This window comes from Pipistrellus hanaki (genome assembly GCF_964339955.1).
Source record: "Pipistrellus hanaki genome assembly, chromosome: 8".
In the NCBI taxonomy this organism is placed as follows: domain Eukaryota; kingdom Metazoa; phylum Chordata; class Mammalia; order Chiroptera; family Vespertilionidae; genus Pipistrellus; species Pipistrellus hanaki.
The window spans coordinates 55592235-55614940 of record NC_140510.1 but is presented as its reverse complement, the minus strand read 5'-3'; the positions used below and the strand labels follow the sequence as shown (position 1 = coordinate 55614940).

The 22706-nt window shown below is 63.7% G+C and overlaps 1 protein-coding gene and 1 long non-coding RNA gene across 2 annotated transcripts; one reads left to right on the top strand and one right to left on the bottom strand.

Moving 5' to 3' along the window:
* The first annotated feature begins 280 nt into the window (after window positions 1-280).
* Window positions 281-20589, top strand: ESPNL (espin like). Its single transcript, XM_084892759.1, has 9 exons — window positions 281-589; window positions 1727-1917; window positions 2956-3142; window positions 5539-5721; window positions 9138-9269; window positions 15209-15320; window positions 16211-16323; window positions 17095-17289; window positions 18738-20589. Exons 1-9 carry the CDS (start codon window positions 296-298, stop codon window positions 20346-20348), a joined length of 3018 nt encoding a protein of 1005 aa, XP_084748885.1. The 5' UTR covers window positions 281-295; the 3' UTR covers window positions 20349-20589.
* Window positions 6941-10739, bottom strand: LOC311626847. Its single transcript, XR_014795781.1, has 3 exons — window positions 10062-10739; window positions 8830-9072; window positions 6941-8646 (listed from the first exon to the last, which is right to left on the bottom strand). It is a non-coding gene; the product is annotated as an uncharacterized lncRNA (long non-coding RNA).
* Window positions 20590-22706: the final 2117 nt, after the last annotated feature.

Sequence of the window (22706 nt, the reverse complement as noted above, 5' to 3'; positions counted from 1 at the left end):
TGCAGTTCCACTGGCCGGTGCCCAGCCCCTGATCTTAACACAGCGTGAGCCCTTCCCCTGTACCCTGTGCCCTCTCCCCACCAGGACTCTGAGCACAGCAGGAGTGGCTCAGGCAGGGCTTGTGGCCCAATCCCCAAGGCCTGCCCCCCTCCCACCCCCCCGCACCCTGCCGCCTCCCATCTGCCCTGCGGGCTGCTTATCGGGTAACCAGAGCTGGGAGCTGCGTCCACGCCTGAAACAGGAAGCCCGGGCCTGTGCGTGAGCCCTGAGAGCCTGCAGGTGCCTGGGCAGGAGGATGGAGGAGCAGCGGGCGCTCGTGGCCGCCAAGGACGGGGACCTGGCCACCTTGGAGCAGCTGCTGGAGGCTGGCGCCCTGGGCCCAGGCATCGTGGACGCCCTGGGGGCTGGCCTGGTGCACCACGCCACCCGGGCCGGCCACTTGGCCTGCGTCAAGTTCCTGGTGCAGCGGGCCAAGCTGCCCGGCAACCAGCGGGCCCACAACGGGGCCACCCCGGTGCACGACGCAGCTGCCACCGGCAGCCTGGCCGAGCTGTGCTGGCTGGTGCGTGAAGGGGGCTGCGGTCTGCAGGTGAGCACGGCTACAGGGAGGCAGTGTCCCTGTGAACAGAGGGGGGATGAGCTGTGAGCTAGAAGGTCCTCTGCCCTGGGCTGGCGCTCTCGCTCTCTCTCTCTCTCTCTCTCTCTCTCTCTCTCTCTCTCTCTTTCTCTCTCTCGGACTCACCATGAAAACCCCACAGCTCAGTCTGTGCAATCTGTCTCTGCCTGCCCCCACCCCCCACCCCTTCAACAACACAAAGCCCTTGCAAGCCAAGGTCACCTCCTAAACCACCTCGCATCCCCGTCGCCCCACCTCCCCGCACAGGAGCGCCTGGCCTTGCCGGTGGGGGTCCTGCCAGTTCTCATCAGCCTGGTCCTGGGGCCTGACTCTCAGGATCTAGAAAGGGCCCACAGGCACGCGCAATGGGCACTTGGGCTCAGGAGCTAGAGCCCGGTGGGTGACTGAGGCCCTGATGCTAGAGAGAGGTCTCCAGGGTTCAGGGACGAGCTTGTGGGGGAATTTCCACCAGGGCCTGTCCTCCCCCTGTTCCTGTCCGATTCCCCTTTGTGAGGAAAGACTGTGAGCAAGTTCCGACAGAGCCGCGTGGGCATCGGGGGCCCACCGGGTCCCAGGAGAGGGAAGACTCACTGGTCACAGCCTGAGGCTGCCACCAGGCGGGAGGGAGTGCTCCTGTCCTGCTGTGCCTGGGAGAAGGCCCCAGGCTGCGGCTCCGCAGTGGAAATGCTCCGGCCAGGACCTGTGCTGGGGTGGGCACTCAGTGGCCGGGGGTGGGGGGTGGGGGTGGGGTTGGTAAGGCCAGGAGGCCGCCAAGCCTGGCACTGCACTGGCGGGGGGCACTGGAGGGCCAGCGGAAGCCTTTCTGACCGCTCGCAGAGATTGGGAAGGGGCACGACTGTGCTCTGACTGCACGTGGCAGGTCACAGATTTTGACCCAGACCTGGACTTGAGCCCTTTCCATGAGCAGGTCACCTCGGAAGAAAGGGCCTCCCTGGCCTTGGAAGGAGCAGGGGGAGAGGAGGGAGCAGAAGCTTCCAGCAGGCGGAGTCCCTGGCAGTGTGGACCCCAGGCTGGCTCTGGCCACGGGTTCTGCCCAGCGGGGTGAGTCCGGACCTGCCACCCATTTCCCACCTGCCTGTGCCCCGTTAGGATCAAGACGCCTCGGGTGTCTCCCCACTACACCTGGCCGCCCGCTTCGCCCACCCGGTGCTGGTGGAGTGGCTGCTCCGAGAGGGCCATGCAGCCACGCTGGAGACGCTGGAGGGCGCCCTGCCGCTGCACCACGCCGCTGTCAGCGGGGACCTGACCTGCCTGAAGCTCCTGGCAGCTGCCCACCGCAGGTGAGGGGCTGGAGCGCCTCCTGTCGGCAGTCTGGGGGCCTGGCCCCCGGGGAGGCTGCACCAGGGGCCAGAGAACAGCTGGTGAGCAGGCACACAGGGACAGGACACAGGGACGGGCAAGCCTGGCTGTCCTCATGGCCTCATGTGTTCCCAAGACCTTGCATCTGAGCAGTGGAGCAGCGTTCTTACTCCTGGACCCCATCCCCGCTGCTTGGCGAAGGCCTTCGGGACTTGCTTTGCGGATCTTCCTCAGAGAGTTCACGTTGGCCATGGAGTCTCTTAGAACCACAGTTTTAAAGTATTTTCTGCCTTTGAAAACTGGGATACTTCACATTAAAATATACGCACACACATATGTGCACTCATGCACACACACACACACACACACACACACACACACAGGGGAAGGACTGTGCCCCAGAGGCCAACATTCCCACTTGGCACCACTGCAGGAGCCAGAGGTGAAGTCTGTGTCACCAGGGGACAGGGGTCAGCCTTGGGTAGGGGATGGCCTCTCCCTGCAGTCACTGGCCCTGCAGCAGGTGGAGGCGGAGGGGATTCGGGAAATCCCAGGACCTGCTCCAGTCCATTCACACCGGCCCCAAATGCCAGACCCGAGTGCCCATGGATGGGATGGATGTCTGGTGGCTCACAATGTCCCCTTTTGCAGAGGAGGCTCAGCTCTGAGTTCACTGACCTGCCCACTGCAGGTCCCTGGGCTAGTCGACCTGAAGCGCCCCCTGCTGGCCAAGCCCAGGAGCGCACACCTTGATGAGGAATGGGCGGAGCTGGATTCCAGCAGCCAGAGTCCTCATCCCCACTTTCCGGCCTCAGCTGGTTCCCTTGGGCTTGGGCAATGGGGAAACCTGTGCAAGCCTACAGGTGGCTGGCTGGGATCCCTCAGCGGGTAAGGGAGCTGGAGCTGGCCAGTGCCGGGCCTCCCCTCCCCTCGGTCTGGGTCTTTAGCTGGATCAGTCCCCACCCCCACCCCGTGACCCTTGGCCAAGCGCCCTCTGAACCTCGCCCTCCCCCCTGCAGCAGCGTGAACCGGCGGACCCGCAGCGGCGCCTCCCCGCTGTACCTGGCCTGCCAGGAGGGCCACCTGCACCTCGCCCAGTTCCTGGTGAAGGACTGCGGCGCCGACGTGCACCTGCGCGCCCTGGACGGCATGAGCGCGCTGCACGCCGCTGCCGCCCGCGGACACTACTCGCTAGTCGTCTGGCTGGTAAGGGGGACCGGGTGGGGACTGGGGAGTCCCCGGAAGGCTGGCCCCCGCTCCTGCCTACTCCCCAGAGTCCCTCCCAGTAAGCAGGGCCTGGCTGCGGTGGGGGCCCACCCCCTGAATCCCCGCAGAACCCGGGATTCACAGGGTTGTGGGGATGGGACTTGCCCACCCATCGCTCCCAGCAGCGTGGGCAGCAGGGTCAGGCAGGGCCCAGGATGCAGCCTCGAGTCCACAGCTCCAGGCTGAGGCTGAGAACCCGGCATCAGCAGCCCTTCCCCACTCGCCCAGGGGCCTCCTCCTCGGCCCTTCCAGCAAGCCAGCCTCACTCCCAGGGCCCTTTGCATGTGCGGCCCCCTCTGCCTGGCAGCAGCTCCCCAGGACCCCTCCACTGCCTGCCTGCCCACCTGGCTAGGATGGCAGCCACCCTGTGCCCAGCCCTCTGTTCTCCTGCCGTCTTTCCTCCATGGCACCAACACCTGACACATTGTAATTCTGACTTCTTTATCTTGGTGGTTGTCTGTCCCCGCCCTGGGAGGCAGGGTCTCCGTCCAGCGGCTGTGTCTCAGGGCCTGGCATGCAGCCAGGGCTCTGGAGATGTGCAGTGAGCAAATGAATGAGGTCCTCAGGATGAGGTTCCGCTGCTCACCCGGGCCTTAGAGGTGGCCAGTGGTCACCGCCAGCCTCCCTTTTCTGGGCCCTCCCTAACCCTCCCCCCAGGAACTCAGCGCAGACCAGGTCTCCCTCCTCCTGGGGTCCTCCTGCCAAGTGGGCCCTCCCCCGGAGAAAGCCTGAGGCCCTCCAGTTGTCACCCCCTGACAGCCTGGGGCGTGTCCTCACATCCCCTCCCCTGTAGGTGTGAGCCTCCCCTCCCCTGTGACTGTGAGCCCACCCATTTCAGACCTGCCTCCCTCACCCGGAGGGACTCCTGGGCCCAGGTGGGTCCTGGCCGTCTCTGGGAGCAGGGCCGTGCATAGCAGGCGCTTCACATACGAAGTGAGCCAGCAGGCTGTGTGGTGCCCAGGACAGGTGGGTAGGAGGGCAGAGGGACCTCTGAGCCCCCCAGAGTCCCCCAGAGGCTCACCCCAGGGAGAGCAGGTGGGGCCATGGGGTCCCAGGACCAGAAAGGCCTTTCCAGATGGACTCCCCGCCCCCCGCCCTGTAGAATGGCCGAGGGGGAGGGCAGCCACCATCCAGCCTGGCCCACCCACAGCCAGGACTGGGCACCCTTGCCCTCGGGGTGCTGGCTGGTGGGAGGCCTCTGTCCCTCACAGACACGCTGAGTGTGGGGTGAGCCAGCAGAGCTTTGGGCCGCAGGTGGCATGTGGACCGAACAACCGAAGCCCTATCCTCCCCCAGAAGGAGCAGGAGGCCGTTGACAGTGGCTCAACCCCGTGGGCACGTCTCCGCTGTTCCCCTGGCCTTGCCCTCAGGGTGAAAGTTGGCCACATTCAAGGCAGGAAGAGGGAGAAAAGGGGCACCCACATCCGCCAGCCCCTTCCCTCAGGAAGGCAGGGTTTTCCTGGAAGAGGCCCTTAGCGTCTTGTTGGCAGACTAGGTGATGACTGCCCCGAGGCCACAGGTCGGTGTGCCCATAGACGTGGGTGGGCAACCCTCAGGGTCTGCCCCTCACATCCCCCGACGCCCAGCCGGGTGCTCTGGACCAGAGGCCCCTGGTGCCCTCACAGAGGTGGGTTGCCAGCAGGACAGGGCCCTAGCCACAGGATGACCAGGGCCGGAGTCCAGTGCCCTGAGAGGCCTGCCAGGACCCGCTTCTGCATCTGTGCGGGGGGAGCCGAGGCTGTAAGCGTGGCTTGTGGTCTCCCAGGTGCCCTCGAGGTGTTTTGCTCATTGGATGTGTGAAACCAGCCCCTGGAGGTGTTCTGCTTAAGATTTGGGCTGGGGCCGAAACCAGTTTGGCTCAGTGGATAGAGCATCGGCCTATGGACTGAAAGGTCTGGGGTTCAATTCCGGTCAAGGGCATGTACCTTGGTTGCGGGCACATCCCCAGTGGGGGGTGTGCAAGAGGCAGCTGATCGATGTTTCTCTATCATTGATATTTCTAACTCTCTTCCTCTCTGTAAAAAATCAATAAAATGTTTTTTGAAAAGAAAAAAGATTTGGGCGGGGGCAGATGTGGGGACTGGAGGCGCCCAGTAAAACCAGATCTCACCCCCAACACACTGTTCTGGAGGTGCCAGGCCCTGGGATGATGGCAGGCTGGGTGTGAGGGGCCAGCTCTGTCCCCGGACTTCCTGGGGAGTGGTGCCCCTGCTCCCACGGTCATCTCCCAGAGCTCCACGGTCATCTCCCAGAGCTCCATGTCCTCCTCCTGGTGGCCGCCCCCAGGAGTGGTCCCCCATGCAGCCTCACCGGGCCCCTCTCCCCGCTGCCTCCAGGTCACCTTCACTGACATCGGCCTGACGGCACGGGACAACGAGGGGGCCACAGCCCTCCACTTTGCAGCTCGAGGCGGCCACACACCCATCCTGGACCGGCTGCTGCTGATGGGCGCCCCCATCATGAGAGACTCCTGGGGCGGGACCCCCCTGCATGACGCCGCAGAGAACGGACAGATGGAGGTAAGGCAGCGCCGGGGGCTACGGTTTAACTCATTCGTCAGTGAGGAAGCTGGGAATTCAAAGCGACTGTGTATCCACACACACACTTACCCCCAACGGGGGAGGGATGAGGAGGCGAATATACAGACAGACAGATGCGACCCGGTCGGTATGGCAGGCAGGGGATCGGCTGATTGTACTCCATCTGACACAGGCATTTTGCCTTTCTCTGGACAAGAATCGTTTGTGGTACAGTTTTTTGCACCCTTCAGGAACTGCCTCAAAGGCAGTGAATGAGAGGCAGGGGCAGCGCAGAAGGTGTGTAATGACTCTTTTACCCATTAGGTGCCTTTATGGTCTTCCCTGATATGCCCATTGTACTGCGTCCTCTGTTTCCTTGCACCTGAGCATTTGCAGTAAGATGCACACTTATTACATTGCATCTTGTTCTCTTCACCTGTGTGTTAGTGTTGGAGGGGAGTATGAATTATTTTAAAAGTATGTGTGCAGTCCGGCCAGTGTGGCCCAGTGGTTGAGCGTCAACCTATGAACCAGAAGGTCATGGTTTGATTCCCGATCAGGGCACATGCCCAGGTTGCAAGCTTGATCTCCAGTGTGGGGCGTGCAGGAGGCTGCCAATCAATGACACTCTCATCATCATTGATGTTTCTGTCTCCCCCTCTCCCTTCCTCTCTAAAATCAATGCAAATATATTTTTAAAAAGTAAAAAATATGTGAGCAGGTAAATGATAGCATGTATGGAGCTCTCTTTAGAATACTGAATGAGGTGTCAGGAAATATTTGTGATAAAAAGGGCGCACTGGGACTGACGTTAGGAATGGGGGGCCTTGGACTAACTCATGCTCAAGGTGCCTTCTGGCTGCTCGGTCTGGGGTGATGGTGAAGGTCATGGGCTCTGAGATCCATTGCTCTGCACCCAGGCTGCCCGCTTCCTGGTGTCTGAACGTGTGAGGCCTCCTATCCTTCCTGGTGCCTTCTTTCGCCTTGTGTAATACGGGCCTCTTAGGCCCCACAGGGTGGGGGAGCTGTGAGGAGTGGCCCAGGTGTCCACCCAAAATGGTGTCCGGCACTGTGAGGGACCATGGGAAGGCCTCACTGCCCCATCTCTGGGACAAGCTACCTCCTAGGGGTGAGCATGATGGTCCCCACAGTCCCAGCTGTGAAAGAGCTGGTGGGAGGTGGGCGGTGGAGGAAAAGGCCAGAAAAGGTTGCTGTTTTTAATGTGTTTTATTTCTACAGTTTTCAAAAAACTATATGACTTTATTATTTTTTATTTAGTACATGAATAAAAACATATGCAAACACACTCACAGGTTTACCCCCTTTTCCTCTCAGGCCCATTCCTTCTGGCAATTTGGGACCCCACATGGAATTCCTTTCCCTCGGTCTGAGAGAATGTTTTAGATGGTCCCTCAGACTGGGTTTGCTTCTTGTTCCTTTCGTTTGTCTGGAAACATCTTTATTTTGTCATCAGCACATTCTTGCTGGGTAGAGAACTGTAGCTTGGCAGTTTTTACATATTGGTGCTTTGAAAATGTCATTCATCACTTTCTGGCTTCCACCAAGAGGCCTGCGGGGGGAGTCACTGTTTGAAGATCATATTTTCCCCTCTAACTGCTTTACTAGTAAGATGCCCTTCGTGTCTAGTCTTCCGCAGTTTCACTGTGATAGGACCAGGGTGGAAGGCTCTTACTCAGGACTAGTTGGACTTCTTGAGCTTGTGCTTGGTGTTTCTGCCTGTCGGTTAAATTCTCAGCCGTTCTCTCTTCAGACACACCCTCTGCATCCACTCTGCTGTCCCTCATTCTGCATTTTAGTTCTGGCTATCGCTGCTGGTTTTCTGTCTTCATCTTTCTGTCCAGCCGTGCTGTATTCTGGATTGCTTCTTCAGGCCCATTTTCTGTTTACCAGTTCTTCAGCTTCAGTCCTTAACTTGGTTATTATTTTTATTAGAGGCCTGGTGAATTTGTGCACGGGTGGGGTCTGCCTGCGCATTGAGGCAGATCCGGCCAGGCTGGCTGTGGGGAGGGGGTGACGGGCCGGCCAGCCCTGCCCCCTGGTTGAACTCCCAGTCGAACTCCCATTTGAGGAGATAATTTGCATATTAGCCTTTTATTATATAGGATGTTCTCCACCTCAGAATTAGTCATTTTCCAAATCTGCATGTGTCTGTTTTAATGATTTATCATTCCATGCCTGGCTTTATTTCTTTGAAAGTCGTAAGCCCGGTTGTATCGCAGTCGGTAGCCTGTTTCTGCAGGTCTGTTTGCTTGTGTCCTGGCCTCCTTCCTGGTGCTCCTGGCCTTGTGGGCTGTCCGATGCACATTACATGTGAGAAATGATTTGCAGGAGTCAACTGAGGCCCGGGATGTTGTCTTGGTTGCCTCTGCCTGTTAGCATGTGTGGGACTTGAGAGTCCAGAACCATCTGAGTCCACATTCCTGGTGTGAGGCTCCCTGGAGCCCCTGCAGGGGGAGCTGCGGGCTGGCTGGCTGGCTCTGATGCACTTTCCTCTGAGCCCTCAGCCTGCAGCGGCAGGTGGTGGATCAGAGCTCACCTTCGGAGGCCCTGGCTTTTGCTGGTCCCCCTCCTCCCAGGCGGCTGCAAGGACCCCCAGGTCATGACCTTCTCCTGCATCAGCGCTCTGAGTGCTGGGCTCATCCCTCCGACGCTTGTCTTCTGGCTTGGCCTGGTGGTTCCTCGCTTGCTTGTTGCCTCTTCTGTGCTTCAGGAAGGGGACTTTCATGTCTCATCCATTTTCTGTGTCACTGGGAGGGGATGGGTCTGACCCACTCGCTCCTCTACTTGCTGACCTCCGCCCACCTGTTTGTGCTGCTGGCACAGCCACCTCACAGGCGTCCAGACTTCGGTCTGGCACAAGTCCCAGCTTCTTCATGTGAACACGGCACAGCCCTCTGAGAGTCGCTGTAAAAATGGAAACTGGTTCTGTAGTTGCAGCCCAGGACAAGGGCTGCAAGGGCAAGGGGCAAGGTCGGGGTCAGGCTCCGAGCAGGGAGGACCCCAGCCATGCCGCTTTCTTACCACCTGAGCCCTCAGCGAGTTCTTTACCTCGTACCTGGGTTGCCATGCAGGACGGGGTGCTGGTACCTGCAGGGCTTGGTGCCAGGCTGTGCGGCTGTGGGTGCAGAGGACGCTGGGATTCTCAGGTGGGTTCCTCAGATGTTGGCAGCCTCAGCACCCCACCTGGGAGCGGGGGGTATGGTGCCAGCCCTCCGTGGCGCCTGTGAGTGCTGTGGGACTGGGCCCAGGGACAGTCCTCCCTCGGCCACTGCTGGCCACGGTCCCGGGCAGCTCAGGCGCTCTGGGGACACACCGGTGCCCTGGCTTGTCCTGACGTTATAGTTTCAGAAGTAAGAACTACAGGTCTGCCGTGGTCACATGTGCCCTCCCTGCAGTGCTGCCAGACCCTGGTCTCCCACCACGTGGACCCCTCCCTGCGGGATGAAGATGGCTACACGGCGGCAGACCTGGCGGAGTACCACGGGCACCAGGACTGCGCCCAGTACCTGCGGGAGACGGCCCGGCCGGTGAGTCTCAGGGTCCCCAGCCATCCTAGCTGGGGTGAGGGTGACAGCCCTATGCCCTCCCTCCCGCCCTCCCCTGACAGACCAGTTAGCTAGAAAGTTCCATGCATTTGCAGGAAAAAGGTTCTGGGCCAGGGCTGAGCCAGCCCCACAGCTCAGCTGGCTGGGCGCTGGGACTAGGGATGAGCCAGCAGCCATGAATGGGCAATGACCAGTCCTGTGACGGGGCTGTGACGGGGCTGTGACAGGGCTGCCATCTACTGGACCCTCCCGGCCAGTGCTCCCAGGGGTGACGCTGTGCCAGACTGAGGTTTCCCACGGGTGGGAGCAAGACGTTGAGTTCTAGGTGAGGTGACCCTCATGAGGCCCAGCCAGCCCTTTGCAGCCCATGAGGCAGCAGCTGCCAGTCCCCCCTCCGGCCTTGGCTTGTGACCTTGACCCTCCCTGAGCCACTTTGCAGTCTGTGAGGACAGGGGTCTCATTCCCAGCACATGACAGGCCACAGTGTTTGTGGAACAAACAGGAGCAGACTGGTGGGTGAGCAAATGGATGATATAAGGGTGGGGATGGACAGACCAATGGGTGGGGATGGACAGATATGATGGTGGATGGACAGACCAATGGGTGGGGGTGGACGATATGTGGGTGGAGTCAGCAGTTTAGTCAGCGTGGAGTCTAGCTACCCCCATTCCAATCTGCCCTTCTCCTTAGTGGGCACCCCGGGATGACTGGACCCCATTTCAGCTGACAGCCCTGAGGCCCAGAGAGCTGCCATGCCCCTGTGCCACGTCTCACAGCTGTGCCTCCTCGTCCTCCAGGGCGTCAGGACTGGGGTGGGCAGGGCTGCAGTCTTCCTCGGGCCTGGGCCCAGGGACAGTCCTCCCTCGGCCACTGCCGGCCACGGTCCTGGGGCAGCTCAGGCGCTCGGGGGCACGCTGGGTCCTGGCTTGTCCTGACGTTATAGTTTCGGAAGCAAGAACTACAGGTCTGCTGCAGTAATTTACTCCCTAACCATTTCACTGAACATCCGATGTTTGGTTAGAGGCTGTGTCCCTGGCTTGGGCTGGAGGCGTTGGGGACCTCAGCGAGCTGCTGGTGTGGTGGGCGGAGCCTCACTGCCCATCCGCCAGGGGTGCCCGGCCCCCGGGGTCCTGCCCGGCCCCGGTGTGGTCGCTGGGTCGGCCTGGCGGCTGAGATGAGGAGGCAGGGTGGGGGCTGCTTGGCTGCCAGGGAGCAGGTCCCATCCCAGGTCCCTTGCCCGGCCCCCACCCGGCCACGCTGCCATGCCCATGGCCAGGGCTCGTCCATGCAGGGTCTCTGCCCCGCCCCCCAGTCCCAGGCTCCTCCGCCCCGCGCCCCACTCCACCGGGGGGACGGGGCTGAGGGTGCTCTCCGGACCCCTGGGATGTGGGGAGTGGCCCACCGCAGGTTACCTGGTGGTTCTCCGGGTCCTGGCTGGCTTCTTGGTGACACCACGGGATCCAAGGCAGAGATGCCCCAGACCAGTCTGGGCTGCGTGTGCAGGCCCCCACCCACTGCAGGCCAGGGGCCCCCCCCCGCCCATCCACACGCCCCCCTGTGACGGTGGAGAGCGGGTGGGCTTGTCCGCCTCCTTCCACCTCCCCCAGCCCCTCGGCCTGCATCTGGGCTGATGGCGGGCACGGCGCGTTCAAACACAGACCCTCGGCTTTGGGGGTTCTCAGGAGCCCATTGGGGTCTCAGGGTTGGACCTGCGGCCTCTCTCTTCTCCCTCAGCGAGCACTGGGGCAGCAGGGGGTGCCAGCCACTCGCCACTGGCTGGCCTGTTCCCCCGCAGGACTCCGGCCCCACACTCCCAGGCGCGGGCGCGGCCCTGCGGGCGGGAGGGCGGCCGGCAGCTGGGGGCCGCGGCCCGGGAGGCTGCGCGCCTGATACAATATTGATGGAAACGCAATATCCAGAGGTCACCGCGCTGTCCTCTTCCCGTGTCAGGCTCGGAGGAGGTGGTGAAAGCCACAGCCACGGCTCCCCAGAGAGGCAGCCTGGGGCCTGGGGCTGGGCCTGTGGAGACAAGACTTGCCCGGTGGGAGGTGCCCCCTCCGTGGTCTGCAGGGCAGTGGGGGTCTGCATGCCGCTGGGGAAGTGCAGGCCCTGCTCGACCTCTCCACCTGGACTTTAGCTGAGTCCTTTTGCTCCCTGGGCAGCCCCTCTGCGCACAGGGGAATGGGGGAAGGGGGGAGGAACAGGGGCAGAGGGGTCCCCTGCACCCGGACTCCCTCTTCTGAGGCCGGTGTGAGTGAGGTCCTGGTGGCAGCAGTTCGGAGCCGCAGCCCAGGGTAGCAAGCCAGGTCCCCACATCTCCATGGCATCCACTGTCCTGCTTGCCCCTGCCCCATCCCCATTACCACCAGGATTGGGGCGGCTCTGCCCGGCAGGTGGTGAGTATCTCTGAGCCTCAGTTTTCTCATCTGTAAAATGGGATTGAGGAGCCTCGTTGCAGGGTAAAGGAGACACCCATTGACCACCCAGAACTACCCCAGTACCCCCCCAGGTGCAGAAGGGTCCTGAAACCCCTTCGTTTTACAAATGGGGAAACTGAGGCCCAGAGAGGGCAAGGCCTCCCCCCGAGGCCTCCTCCCTAAGGGAGGGCAGGCCTGGCTGAATCTCAGCGTGGCGACCGGTGTCCAGCCCAGCTGCGGGTCATGATTTGGCCGGCCGGGTGGCATTACAGGCCTGTAACCCGGCTGTCCTCAATGTATAATGCATGGTCGGCTCAGCGCTGCTCAAATCTCACCAAAAACACAGCAAAGACTGCAGGCCGTGGGAAAGGCGCCAGCCTTGGGGCAGTTGCCCAGTTTGGGGGTAACGCGCCCGCAGTCGGGAGCCCACAGGTCGGGACCGCCGGCCGCTTCGACTGGTCCCTGTGGATGTGGTTCCTGTCCAGCCTCAGTGGGGAACGCAGGGGTGTGGGACGCCCATTGCCAGGGGAACACGGCAGCAGACCCCTGTCCTAGCTAAAATGCAGAGGTCACAGGGACACCGCAGGGACGAGGCCTGTGCCAAGGTACCAGCCCTGCCAGGCTCTCTCCTTAACTCCCAACACCTGCAGCGTTCTTCCAGGAAGCCGAGGCCCAGGGCACCTCCCAGAGCTGCTCCTGGGAGCGGTGAGAAGACTCAGCCCCGGGGACAGGTGGCACAGGCCTCCCAGCTGCACGGAGGCCCAAGCTCCCTACCTCTCCCACGCCCCCTGGGTCCCCGAGCAAGTCCCAGCTCCTGCCTCTCCCACTCTCCCCCCATGAAGGGCAGCTGCCACCCGGGGAGGGGAGGCTCTTGCCCCTCCCCCGAGCAGATTCCATGGGCTCCCAGGTGGCCGGGAGCAGGGCCCGCAGGCAAGCCCTCAGCCCTGTCCTGGCTGAGTGGGGCCCGGCATGGGAGTGGCCCTTTGGGGAGGGCCCTGCTCAGCCCTCCTCTGTCCACCAGCCTGTCACCGCCAGCTTCTATAGCTGTGCCTCGGGGCCCCGTTTGCAGCTCCTAAGCCAGGCTGTGTCCGCCTCATGGACGCTGGGAGAAGACACGAGACTCCTGGGTCTGAGGCACAGGGTGAAGGGTCTTGTTGGGTCCCTTTGCCCCCCAAGCCCCAGGGTTGTGTGATAAAGGCCCAGGTGGCTGCTCTGCACCCAGGACGTTTGCGTCACAGCTGAGGACCCCAGAGCCTGGGCAGCCCCGTTTCATAGCAGTAAGCAGCCTGCGCCTCTGTCTGGGTCCCCGCTGCACACGTGGCCCTGAGAAACGCCAGAAGAGCAGCCAGGACGGGGCACCCTTAGTAGATGGAGAGGCCCACCGCCTGCCTCTCCCTCCACTGCGGGTGCCCTGGGCCCGATCCCAGCGCACTGATTCGAGGGGCTCCCGTCCTGGCAGGCGTAAGGACTGGGGTCCCCGCGTCGCCTCGTCCCAGCTGCTGGGCCTTGAGAAAGCCCCTTGCCCCTGTGCCCGGGGCTGTCCTGGGGGTGCAGGTACCGTCCTGAGGGATCCCGCTGGGCGGTCTCTCCCTCCCATGTGCCCGGGATCTCGGGTCCCTGGAGGGTCGGCCTCCCCGGGCCCTGCCCTGTGGAGGGTTAAGGTGCCTGGTAAGGGATCCCACATGCGGCCCCAGCCCGCCTGGCCACCTGACACCTCTGCCTTCAAATATTCATGCGATGCCTCCCATCCCTGGGGGAAGCAGCTGTGACAGCCCCGACAGCCCAGGACACCACAGCGCCCCGCGCTCCCAGCCCAGCCCCGACTCCACAGGTCCGCTGGGCTCCGGGCAGACCACCCTGCGCCTGCCGAAGCCCCCCAGCTGCTGTGCTCTGGGGCTCCCGGATTCCTGCAAGGAGCGAGGTGTGAGGTGGGTGGTGGCGGGCAGACGGGGTCTCGGGCTGTGTTCCCGTCCGGTGGCCATGGTGGACGGAGAGGCCTGGACAGGACTGTGCCGTGGAGCCGGAGGCAGTGGGTGAAGACCTGTGGCGAGGGCTCCCCCATGCAAGGCTCTGTGTGAAGCGAAAACGCAGGCCCCCCCGCCTTCTGAGCGAGGAAGAATTTCAAGGCAGAGCTGGCAGCGCGTCACACTGAGCTGCGGCGTGGGCCCCGGCCCGGCCACCCATCCCGCACGGGCCCATTGAACCAGGTTCTGGTCCTCTGGCTCTCTCCAGTACCACCCAGGGGCCCCCGGGAGGGAGGGGTGCGGAGCTGCGGTCTGCTGGCCGGGGCAGGGTGCTTGGGTCGGGAGAAGGCAGCGTACAGCCCGACTAGCTAAGCCGGAATGGGGCAGCCTCATGCCAGGCGGCACCGAGGCACCCGGCCCGGCCAAGACCCCGGGCGTCCACCAGCTGAGAGATGGGGCCGGACAGCCTTCAGCTTTAAACCAAAAGGCTCTGGTCTGGGGTCCTGGAGGACAGCTCAGGAGTCTTCCTGGGGAATTTCTGTGCCACCTACGTGGGACAGGCAGCGGCGGGCAGTGAGCACAGTCCTGCTGCTGGCAACACCTGCTGTCAGGGCAGCCTGCACGCCTGGGGCCCGGCTCAGCCAGCCCCGGAGCCCACCCGGCCAGGAGTCTTGGCTCCCGGCGGTCAGTGCCAAAGCTGGGGCTGAGCTGGGGGAGCGCCTCCAGGCCAAGGCTCTTTCCAGCTGCTCGCCCGTCAGTGCTTGGGGCAGAGAGGTGGCCGAGGACAGGATTGTGCCCTGCCTCAGACAGGGGCAGGTTGTGGGGTAAATGGGGGGTGATCCAGTCACCCCAGCGTGGATTCCCAGACCCCACGCTCCCAGGGCCAGTCTTGGTGTCTGATTCCAGGCAGCCCAGGGAGGGCAGCCGGGACCCTGCGTGATAGGTCTTGGGCACAGTACCCCGCCCTGAGGTGTGGTCGGCCCATGGCCCCTGCTTGTGGCTAAGAAGAGTTTCAAGTTCCTTGTGGTTTTCCCCTAAGCCTAGGGGCCAGGCCCCTGCTCTCCTCGGAGGGGACACTCCAGGTGGTTCGTCTCAGCACAGATGTCGGGGCAGTCTGGGAGGGTGTGTGCGCGCACATCTCTTGTAAGGCCCAAGAGAGGTGAGCGCAAGCTGGACACCAGGTCCTAAGCCAGCACCTGGAGCTGCCGAGTTAAGCTGCCTCTAGAGGGAGCCCATGAGCTCGGCCTTGAGATAGGGATTCCCTGGTGGTGGTGATGGTGGTGGTGGTGGTGGTGGTGGTGGTGGTGGTATCAGCGGCATTGGGGGGGCACAGTGAGTGGTGGCACTCAGACAAGTGCGTGGGTGTTTGGGAGCCCTGGTCACCCGGTGTGGAGGGAGTAGAGAGACATGGGGGACAGAACCGGGAGGGATACTTGACCGCCTCCAGGCCTGTTCTAAGATGCATGAAATGGGCCAGGCTAGCCTGGACACCCCTCACCTTCACCCGGGCCTCCCGCTGACCAGGCCTGTCCACCCCCAGGTGCCGCTCCTGATGACACCCCCACCCCCACCATTCCCCCCTCCTCCACTGTCGGCTGCGAGGCGCTCCCCAGAGGATGGAAGAGGGGGCTCAGGTCTCAGGAGCCCCACCGGTGAGTACGCTTCTCCAGGGAGGACGGGCCTGGGCCATGGGTGCCAGGAGTGGGCACTGTTGGCCTCACCCCCGAGGTCCTTTGAGGGGGTGGGGTAGTTGACTCCAGGCAACTGTGCTCAGGATGCTCAGGACCTGGTTGAGGTCACCCCCTCCCACTGCCCAACCCCCAGCTTCTTCCAGGTTTCCTTTGTTGTCTTCGTTGTTTTAAAGGGAGACCAGTTAAACAGCCTCCTGCCCTGGCAGGGTCACTCTGTGAGCTCTGAGCCGCTGGGGCCTGGCTCCCCGCCTGTGTGATGATGGGCAGCCCCCTCCCTTTCTGGCCCCCCAGTCCAGAGGGGAAAACCCCTACAGACACAGCGGGGGCAGGGACACAGTCCGTAAACTGCAGGTCACCACCGGCCCTGCGTTTATGAGGATGGAACGGAGCAGCTGAGAAATGTTCGCAGTGAGGGCAGCAGCCGTTCATGGGGCACATGGTCGTCATGTAGGACCGTGTGGGCTGGGGGTGATGCAGAATGTGTTTCTCATCAGTGGGCCTTGGTGTGGGCATCTGTATGGGGTTCAGGGGCACGGAGGGTGGTACAGGACAGGCTTTGTGGCCCAATGGGCTGCTTCAGGTCCCCAGACCACTGCGGTAGCAGGACTGGGGAGAGGAGAAATGGCCGTGGAATGGGGTGATCACAATAAAACGCAGGCTCTCTCTCCAGCCAGCCTCTGGGGCCCTGAGCACACCCCCGGGTGCTTCTGAGAGACGGGGGCCAGCTGGGTCTTTGGCTCCAAACCCAATGTCCTTCAGGGAGGCTGGCTCTACCCCAGGTCCCGGGGCTTCTGCTCCCCAGCCCCCTGCCCAGAAGCCCTTCTGATTCCAGTTCCCCTTCCGCCCAGCAGCAGCATCGCTCAGCCCCTCCTGGCCCGGCCAGCCCGACCAGCCTCCTCCGCGGGAGCCGATGACCCACGCGGTCCCCCTGGGGGTCAGCACCTGTGCCGTGGCCGTCGCTACGGTGCGTCCTCGCCGTCCACGTCTCCGTCTGCCACGGCCCCCAGCCCAGCCGCAGGGCCCAGCCAGCGTTCTGTGATGGGAGCCCAGGCCAGGCCGCTGGGCAGCCTGAACTCAGGGATGCTGCTGTCATGATATAGAGAAGCAGCATCCATGGAGAGGGTGGCCTGGTGCCCACTGCCCTCGGCCTTGGAGCTGTCAGCCAGCCCAGGACCCGTGGGGGGAGGGGGAACCCACTTCCTTTCTGTCCTCTTTCTGGGCATGAGGCCCCCACAAATCCTGCCCCCCGTTTCTTGAATGGGTCCTGGGCACTCTCAGCGGCCGAGGTGTCCTGTGCAGGTTTGGGAAACGCTGCAGTGCTCTCCCTCTTGGAGAGTTATGGGGGCCGGGGGGGCGGGGGGAGGAGCTCCTTAAAGGCCCTGACAAGCCCTGCAGTCCAGAATTGGCCACCAGACCCTGTCTATGCAACTGTTCTGCAAACTTGTTTGCCCATCTGCATGGCATACTCTGAGCAACTCCTTCCCGGCCAGATACGGCAGAGCAGGAGGAATCTCTCCTTGCCTCCCACCCAGCAATCCCCGCCCCTTCCCTCCCCCTCCACGCCCCCTGCCTCGATACCACAGGGGACACTGCTGTCCTGGGTCTCCCCACCCTCCCTGGCCAGCCCCACCGCCCCTCCTCCCTGGGCTGCGCTGGCCCCAGGTGGCCCTCCCTTCCTCTCCCTGGCAGGGCGCCCGCCCGAGGGGCCCCGGATTACCTGCTCTTGTTGGCACAGGGGGCAGAGACGGCGGCGGGGGATACCCCCCAGGGCCTGGCCGCACTGCAGCTGGATGGACTGCCCTCTGGCGACCTCGATGGGCTGGTGCCCACGCGTGACGAGCGCGGCCGGCCCATCCCCGAGTGGAAGCGGCAGGTGATGGTGCGGAAGCTGCAGGCACGCCTGGGCGCTGACCCTGCCCGGGAAGCTCAGGTGGGGCTGGGCCAGTGGGATGGGGAGAGAGGGGCGGGGCCCGGCGGGAGGGGTGGAGCCAGAGGATAGAGGACGGGGTGGGGGGCGAGGGGGAGGTGGGAGGGGGGCGGGACCTTCGTCCTGGCAGGTGGACATGGAAGGTGGGGTCCTGAGGCAGAATGGGTTGGCCCAAGGGAGGACCAGGAGGAGGCAGGAGTGGAGTGAATGAGGGACAGTGGGCAGAGGTGAGGTCAGAGAAGGGACAGGCAGAATATTGCAGGACCTCTCGCTGCAAGGCCTCTGGGGAGCCTTTGAAAGTCTGAGCAGAGCCCTGGCTGGTTGCTCAATGGTTAGAGCATCCACCCGAGGACCCAAGGGCCATGGGTTCATTCCAAGGGTCCATAGAGGGCACATACTTCGGTTGTGGTTGCATGTTCGATCTCTGGCCCTTATCGGGTTTAGTTTAGTGTGTCACTCTCACATCGATGTTTCTCTCTCCGTGTCTCCTCCCTCCCTCCCACTCTGAAAATCAATGGAAAAAATATCCTCCGGAGAGGATTTAAAAAACAAACAAACACCTGAGCAGAGAAAGGGCTGTGGTTTGAGGTGGACTTTGCCAGGCCCCCCCTGCCTGCCGTGTGGACAGCAGTCCTAGAGACCTACCCTTGAGGGACACGGTTTTGTCTGAATGAGGTGCTCTGCACCCCTTGCCGTAGAGCAGTCCCTGCAGAACAATAATACCCGTCACATGAGGCTGTTTAAGTTCATGAACAGGAAATAAACGTCAAAGCCCCTCCTGGAACAGCGGCCACTCCCTGCCCACGGGCTCCTGAGCTAAATACCCACTGACTCGCTCTCAGAGCTCAGTGCAGAGCGTGCCTGGCACCAGACAGTTTAGGCCTCTTGGCAACCAGGCAGCAGGTAGCTCGCCTGTGAAATGGGCGCCTCCTCCAGGGGTTCTGAGAGGTAATCAAGAGCCCCGGGGCCTGGACCCAGAGGGAGCCCAGCTCAGGGTCCCTCCGTGTCTGTCTCTGAGCACTGGGGCAGAGCTGTGTCTGGTGTGGGGGCGGGGAGGGGGAAGAAGGGGTTCTGGGGTGAGCCATCGGGAGAACCCAGAGCACAGTGGTTGAGGCTGCCGTCCTCCAAGGTCGCCTTCCGGCACAGAAGGCTCTGGAGTGGGGCAGGAGGGGCAGGAGGGGCAGGAGGGGCAGGAGGGGCAGGAGGGCTCTGAGGAGAGAGATCCTATGCATTGAACATCGGGGAGATGAGAGGGAAAGATTAGGCAGAGCAGACACCCCAGCTTCTTCGAAGGGAATTGTCCTGAGCTTTAGTCTCTAAGTCCAGGCAAGAGCCAGAGGGTGTCCAGGGTCTCCAGCGGCACCGGGTGCCGGACACCTCGGGGAGCTCGAGTCCAGCAGGAAGGAGCATGTCCTCCCAGCCACCCCGCTGACCGGCCCTTCTCTGCCCAGGAGGACAGCGGGAGGAGCGCGGGCCCCACGGAGCAGGCGGCCTGGCGGTACTCGCAGACCCACCAGGCCATCCTGGGCCCCTTCGGGGAGCTGCTGACGGAGGACGACCTGGTGTACCTGGAGAAGCAGATCGCCGACCTGCAGCTGCGAAGACGCTGCCAGGAGTACGAGAGCCAGCTGGGCCAGCTGGCGGCCGAGCTGCAGGCCCTGCTGCCGGAGCCCCTGGTTAGCATCACCGTCAACAGCCACTTCCTGCCCCGGGCGCCAGGGCTGGAGGGCGAGGAGGCCCCCTGCCCGGCGCCCGAGCCCTCGGGCCCCGAGGTGGCCACGGAGGCCGTGCCTGGCGGGCAGCCCCTGCCCTTCTGGTGCAGCCACGTCGCCCGGCTGGTGCGCAGCATGTCGCTGCTGCTGAAGGGCATGAACGGGCTGGTGCAGGGGGAGGAGAAGCCGGCTGGGCAGCCCCCGCAGGAGGCCGGCAGGGAGGCCCCGGCCGGCCCCCCGCAGAGCGAGGCCCAGCGTGAGATCCAGGAGTGCGGGGTGTCCGTGCGGACGCTGCGTGGCAACTTCGAGTCGGCCCCCTGCCTTCCCTGCATCCCAAACCTAGGACCCCCCTGCGAGGCAGGGGCCCAACCCGGGCAGTGCCCCCGCGGCTGCTGGCCCGCCCCACCGCAGCCCCGGGCCGGCCCGATGGGAGGGGAGCCCGGGCCGGGCGACACCGAGGAGGCCAGCGACTCGGGCATCAGCTGTGAGGAGGCCCCGTCGGAGGCGGGCGCCGGGCACGGCCCCGACCTGGCCAACCTGCGGAAGGAGCGCATCGTCATGCTGTTCCTCAGCCACTGGAAGAAGTCGGCCTACACGCCCGCGCTCAAGACGGCCGCCTGCCGGACCCTGGAGGCCCGCCGCGCGGGGACCCTGGTGGCCAGGGTTCCCCCGCCGCCCGCGCCCCCGCCCAGCGAGGGCCCCCGGCTGGGCCACCTGTGGCAGCAGCGGACCATCATCGCCCACCTGCTGGGCAACTGGAAGGCCATCATGGCGCACGTGCCCGCCCGGCAGCTGCGGCGGCTGAGCCGGCGGCCCCAGGGCCTCCTGTCCCCCGAGCAGTTCCTGCCCCACGTGGACGGGGCGCCCGTGCCCTACGGCAGCCTCACGCTGGACCTCTTCATGCTGGGCTACTTCCAGCTGCTGGAGTGCGACCTGCCCGCCGAGGAGAGGAAGATGCGCCACCTGCTCTGCTTCGAGGTCTTCGAGCACCTGGGCGCCCACGGCTGGGAGGCCGCGCGGGCCTTCCACAAGGCCGTGACCGACGAGGTGGCCGCCGGCCGCCGGGCCTGGACCGACGGCTTCGAGGACATCAAGGCCCGCTTCTTTGGCGCCCAGCGCGGTGCCGCCTGGGACGCCGAGCCCGGCCGCACGGCGGGCCTGACCCCGCTTGGGCCCCCGCCCCACACCGCCGGCCCCGGCCCCAGCGGCGGCCCCGAGCCCGCAGCTCAGCCACTGGGGTCCGCCTCTCAGGGGGGCAGCTTCAACAGCGAGGACATCTGCGGCTACATCGACCGCAGCTTCGCCTTCTGGAAGGAGAAAGAGGCTGAGATGTTCAGCTTCGGAGACTGAGGCGGGCGGGCAGCCCCTTCCGGAGGGGCCTTGGGGGTGGTTCTCTCTCCTCTTGTCCTTTTGCATCCACCTGGTGGCCGGGGGAGCCCCCGGCCAGGCGGGCAGACACTCGCGTTCTAGTGTCCTCCGGTCCTGCCCTTGACAGAGCTTCCTCCTCAGCTCTGGGCTCAGCCTCAGAATCCTTCTCACCCCTCAACCCAAGGAGCCCCTCTCTCAGCTCTCCCTCGGCCCTGAAGTGGACAAAGGGCTGTCCCAGCTGCAGGCCCCTCTGCCCGACTGTCCCCTGGCATGTGGGTGCCAGCCCGTGCTCTCCGTGGGTCTCCTCCTGGTGCCTGGGGGTCCTGCTCCTCAGTTTCTCTGGGGCTGGTGGTCCAGACCTGTGTGCCCTGCAGGGGTTCTGCCTCGGTTTCTCCTGCGGGCCTCAGGCCTGCCCCTCCACGGCCTCTGGCCTCTCTTTCCCTATCTGGGGGAACAGGAGTCTGTGGCAGAGGCCTCCTGTCAGACAGAACTGCCCTCCGAATTCTCCGGGTCAGGGAGGTGCTTCACACCGGTGCATCCTGCTCGCCCACGGCCACCGCTGACAGGGGCCCACCCCAGGACTTACAGGGGATCCGGGTCCCTGTGGGGCTCCTGCCCTCAGTTTGACAGCCCTGCCCACGCCACATGGCCCGGGCCACAGGGACAGCTGAGACAGGCAGTGTGGGGGCGGGGCCTCAGGAACTTCCTCTGGCTGCCACCTCCCTGTGGCCAGGCCCCCTGACTGACAAGGGCAGCATGCGAGTGGGATGGGCCAGCCCACCTGGGGTTCCACAGGGGGAGACACATGGGAGCTGTAGAGTAGGGAGCGTGGGCGGCCAAGGCTGCCAGGCCCGGAGAGGAGGGCGTGAATTTGCTAAATAAAGACTCCGTTCCTGGCCAGTCTTCACGCTGTGCTTGCTGCCCCTGGGAGAGCTGCCTGTGCCCAGAGCGGGTCCCGGCACTGGGTGGGCACCGAGACCGAGTCCTCACCTCAGCGTCACCGTCCTTAGCCCCGCAGAGCCTCCACTTCCTCGTCTGCCCTCCCAGGGTCATGGTCAGGGCAGACTGAGGTCCTGTATGGGGGCCTCTGTCCTGAGACCACGGCGACACCGGCCCACCTGCGGTCATTATTCAAGGAGCAGGTTCCAGTGAGCAGAGCGCCCACCCTGGCTCCCACAGACACCCCCACGCTGTTCCCCAGCTCTTGGCCCCAAAGCGTGACTGATGGAGCCAGACTGGAGCTGCCTGGGCTGCGTGAGCCCCGGGGCCGGGCGGGGGGCGGGGGGGCATCAGAAAAGGTGGGCATTCGATGTCTCCATCCCTGTGCTGCCTTCAGGATCTTGTTCTAAGGGCCGGGCAACAGAGGGGGGCAGGATGGGGGAGAGGTGGACAAGGCCTGGCCTCAGAGGTGGTCTTCTGGCTGGGGTGCTCAGGAGAGCACTGGGGCCAGGACACCTTATGGGACATCCCTGCACATTCGCTATGGCCAGGGGCGAGTCCCTCAGCCTCTGGACCGGAGTTTCCCAGCAGGGGGTTTGGACCAAGGCCAGCAGGGGGTGCCTCCCAAGCAACCTGGGTCCTGGGAGGACATGGGGTTGGGGTGGGCTGCCAGGAGAGGGGCGAGGTGGACTCTCACACCCAGGTTTGAGGCCTGGAAGGAGGAAGAAAGCACCTCAGGAGACACCCTGCTTCCTGGGGGGTCTTATATAAACTCGAGGTTCTGGGCAGCCCCACCCTTCTGGGCCCCTCGGCTCGGCCGGTGCTGGGAGAGCTGGTACTTTTCACGACGCTCCAGGTGATTCTGATGCTCAGCAGCCTGAACCCCGGCCCTCTAGCTCTTGTGTGGGGAGCAGGGTCCCCTGCAGTAGATGCTGGCCCGTAAGGCCCGTCCGAGGACCCCAGAGCCCCTGCCCACACGGCAGACTTCAGTGAGGTGACCAGGCCCGGAACAAGGTGAACCCCAGGGCTTCCCGACGAGTTAGAAACGCACTGGAGAGAGGGAGCCCTGTGCTCTCCCAAGAAGGCCCAGCTGCCCTGGCCGGGTAGCTCGGTTGGTGAGTGTGTCATCCTAATACACCAAGGAGGTGGCAGACTTGGTCCCTGGCCAGGCCACATGGGAGAATCAACCAAGGGTCCTGCTAGCCTGGCTTGGTGGTTGAACACCAACCTATGGACCAGGAGGTCACAGTTCGATTCCTGGTCAGGACAGAAGTGATCTTCCAGGTCTTGGTATCAAGCAGGTACCACGCCTCCCACCTTCACTGCTCCCACCTCCGGGGATGCCGCGGCCATGCTGGACGCGGCCCTGTGCAGGGGCCCGTGTGAGAGGAGCAGAGGCCG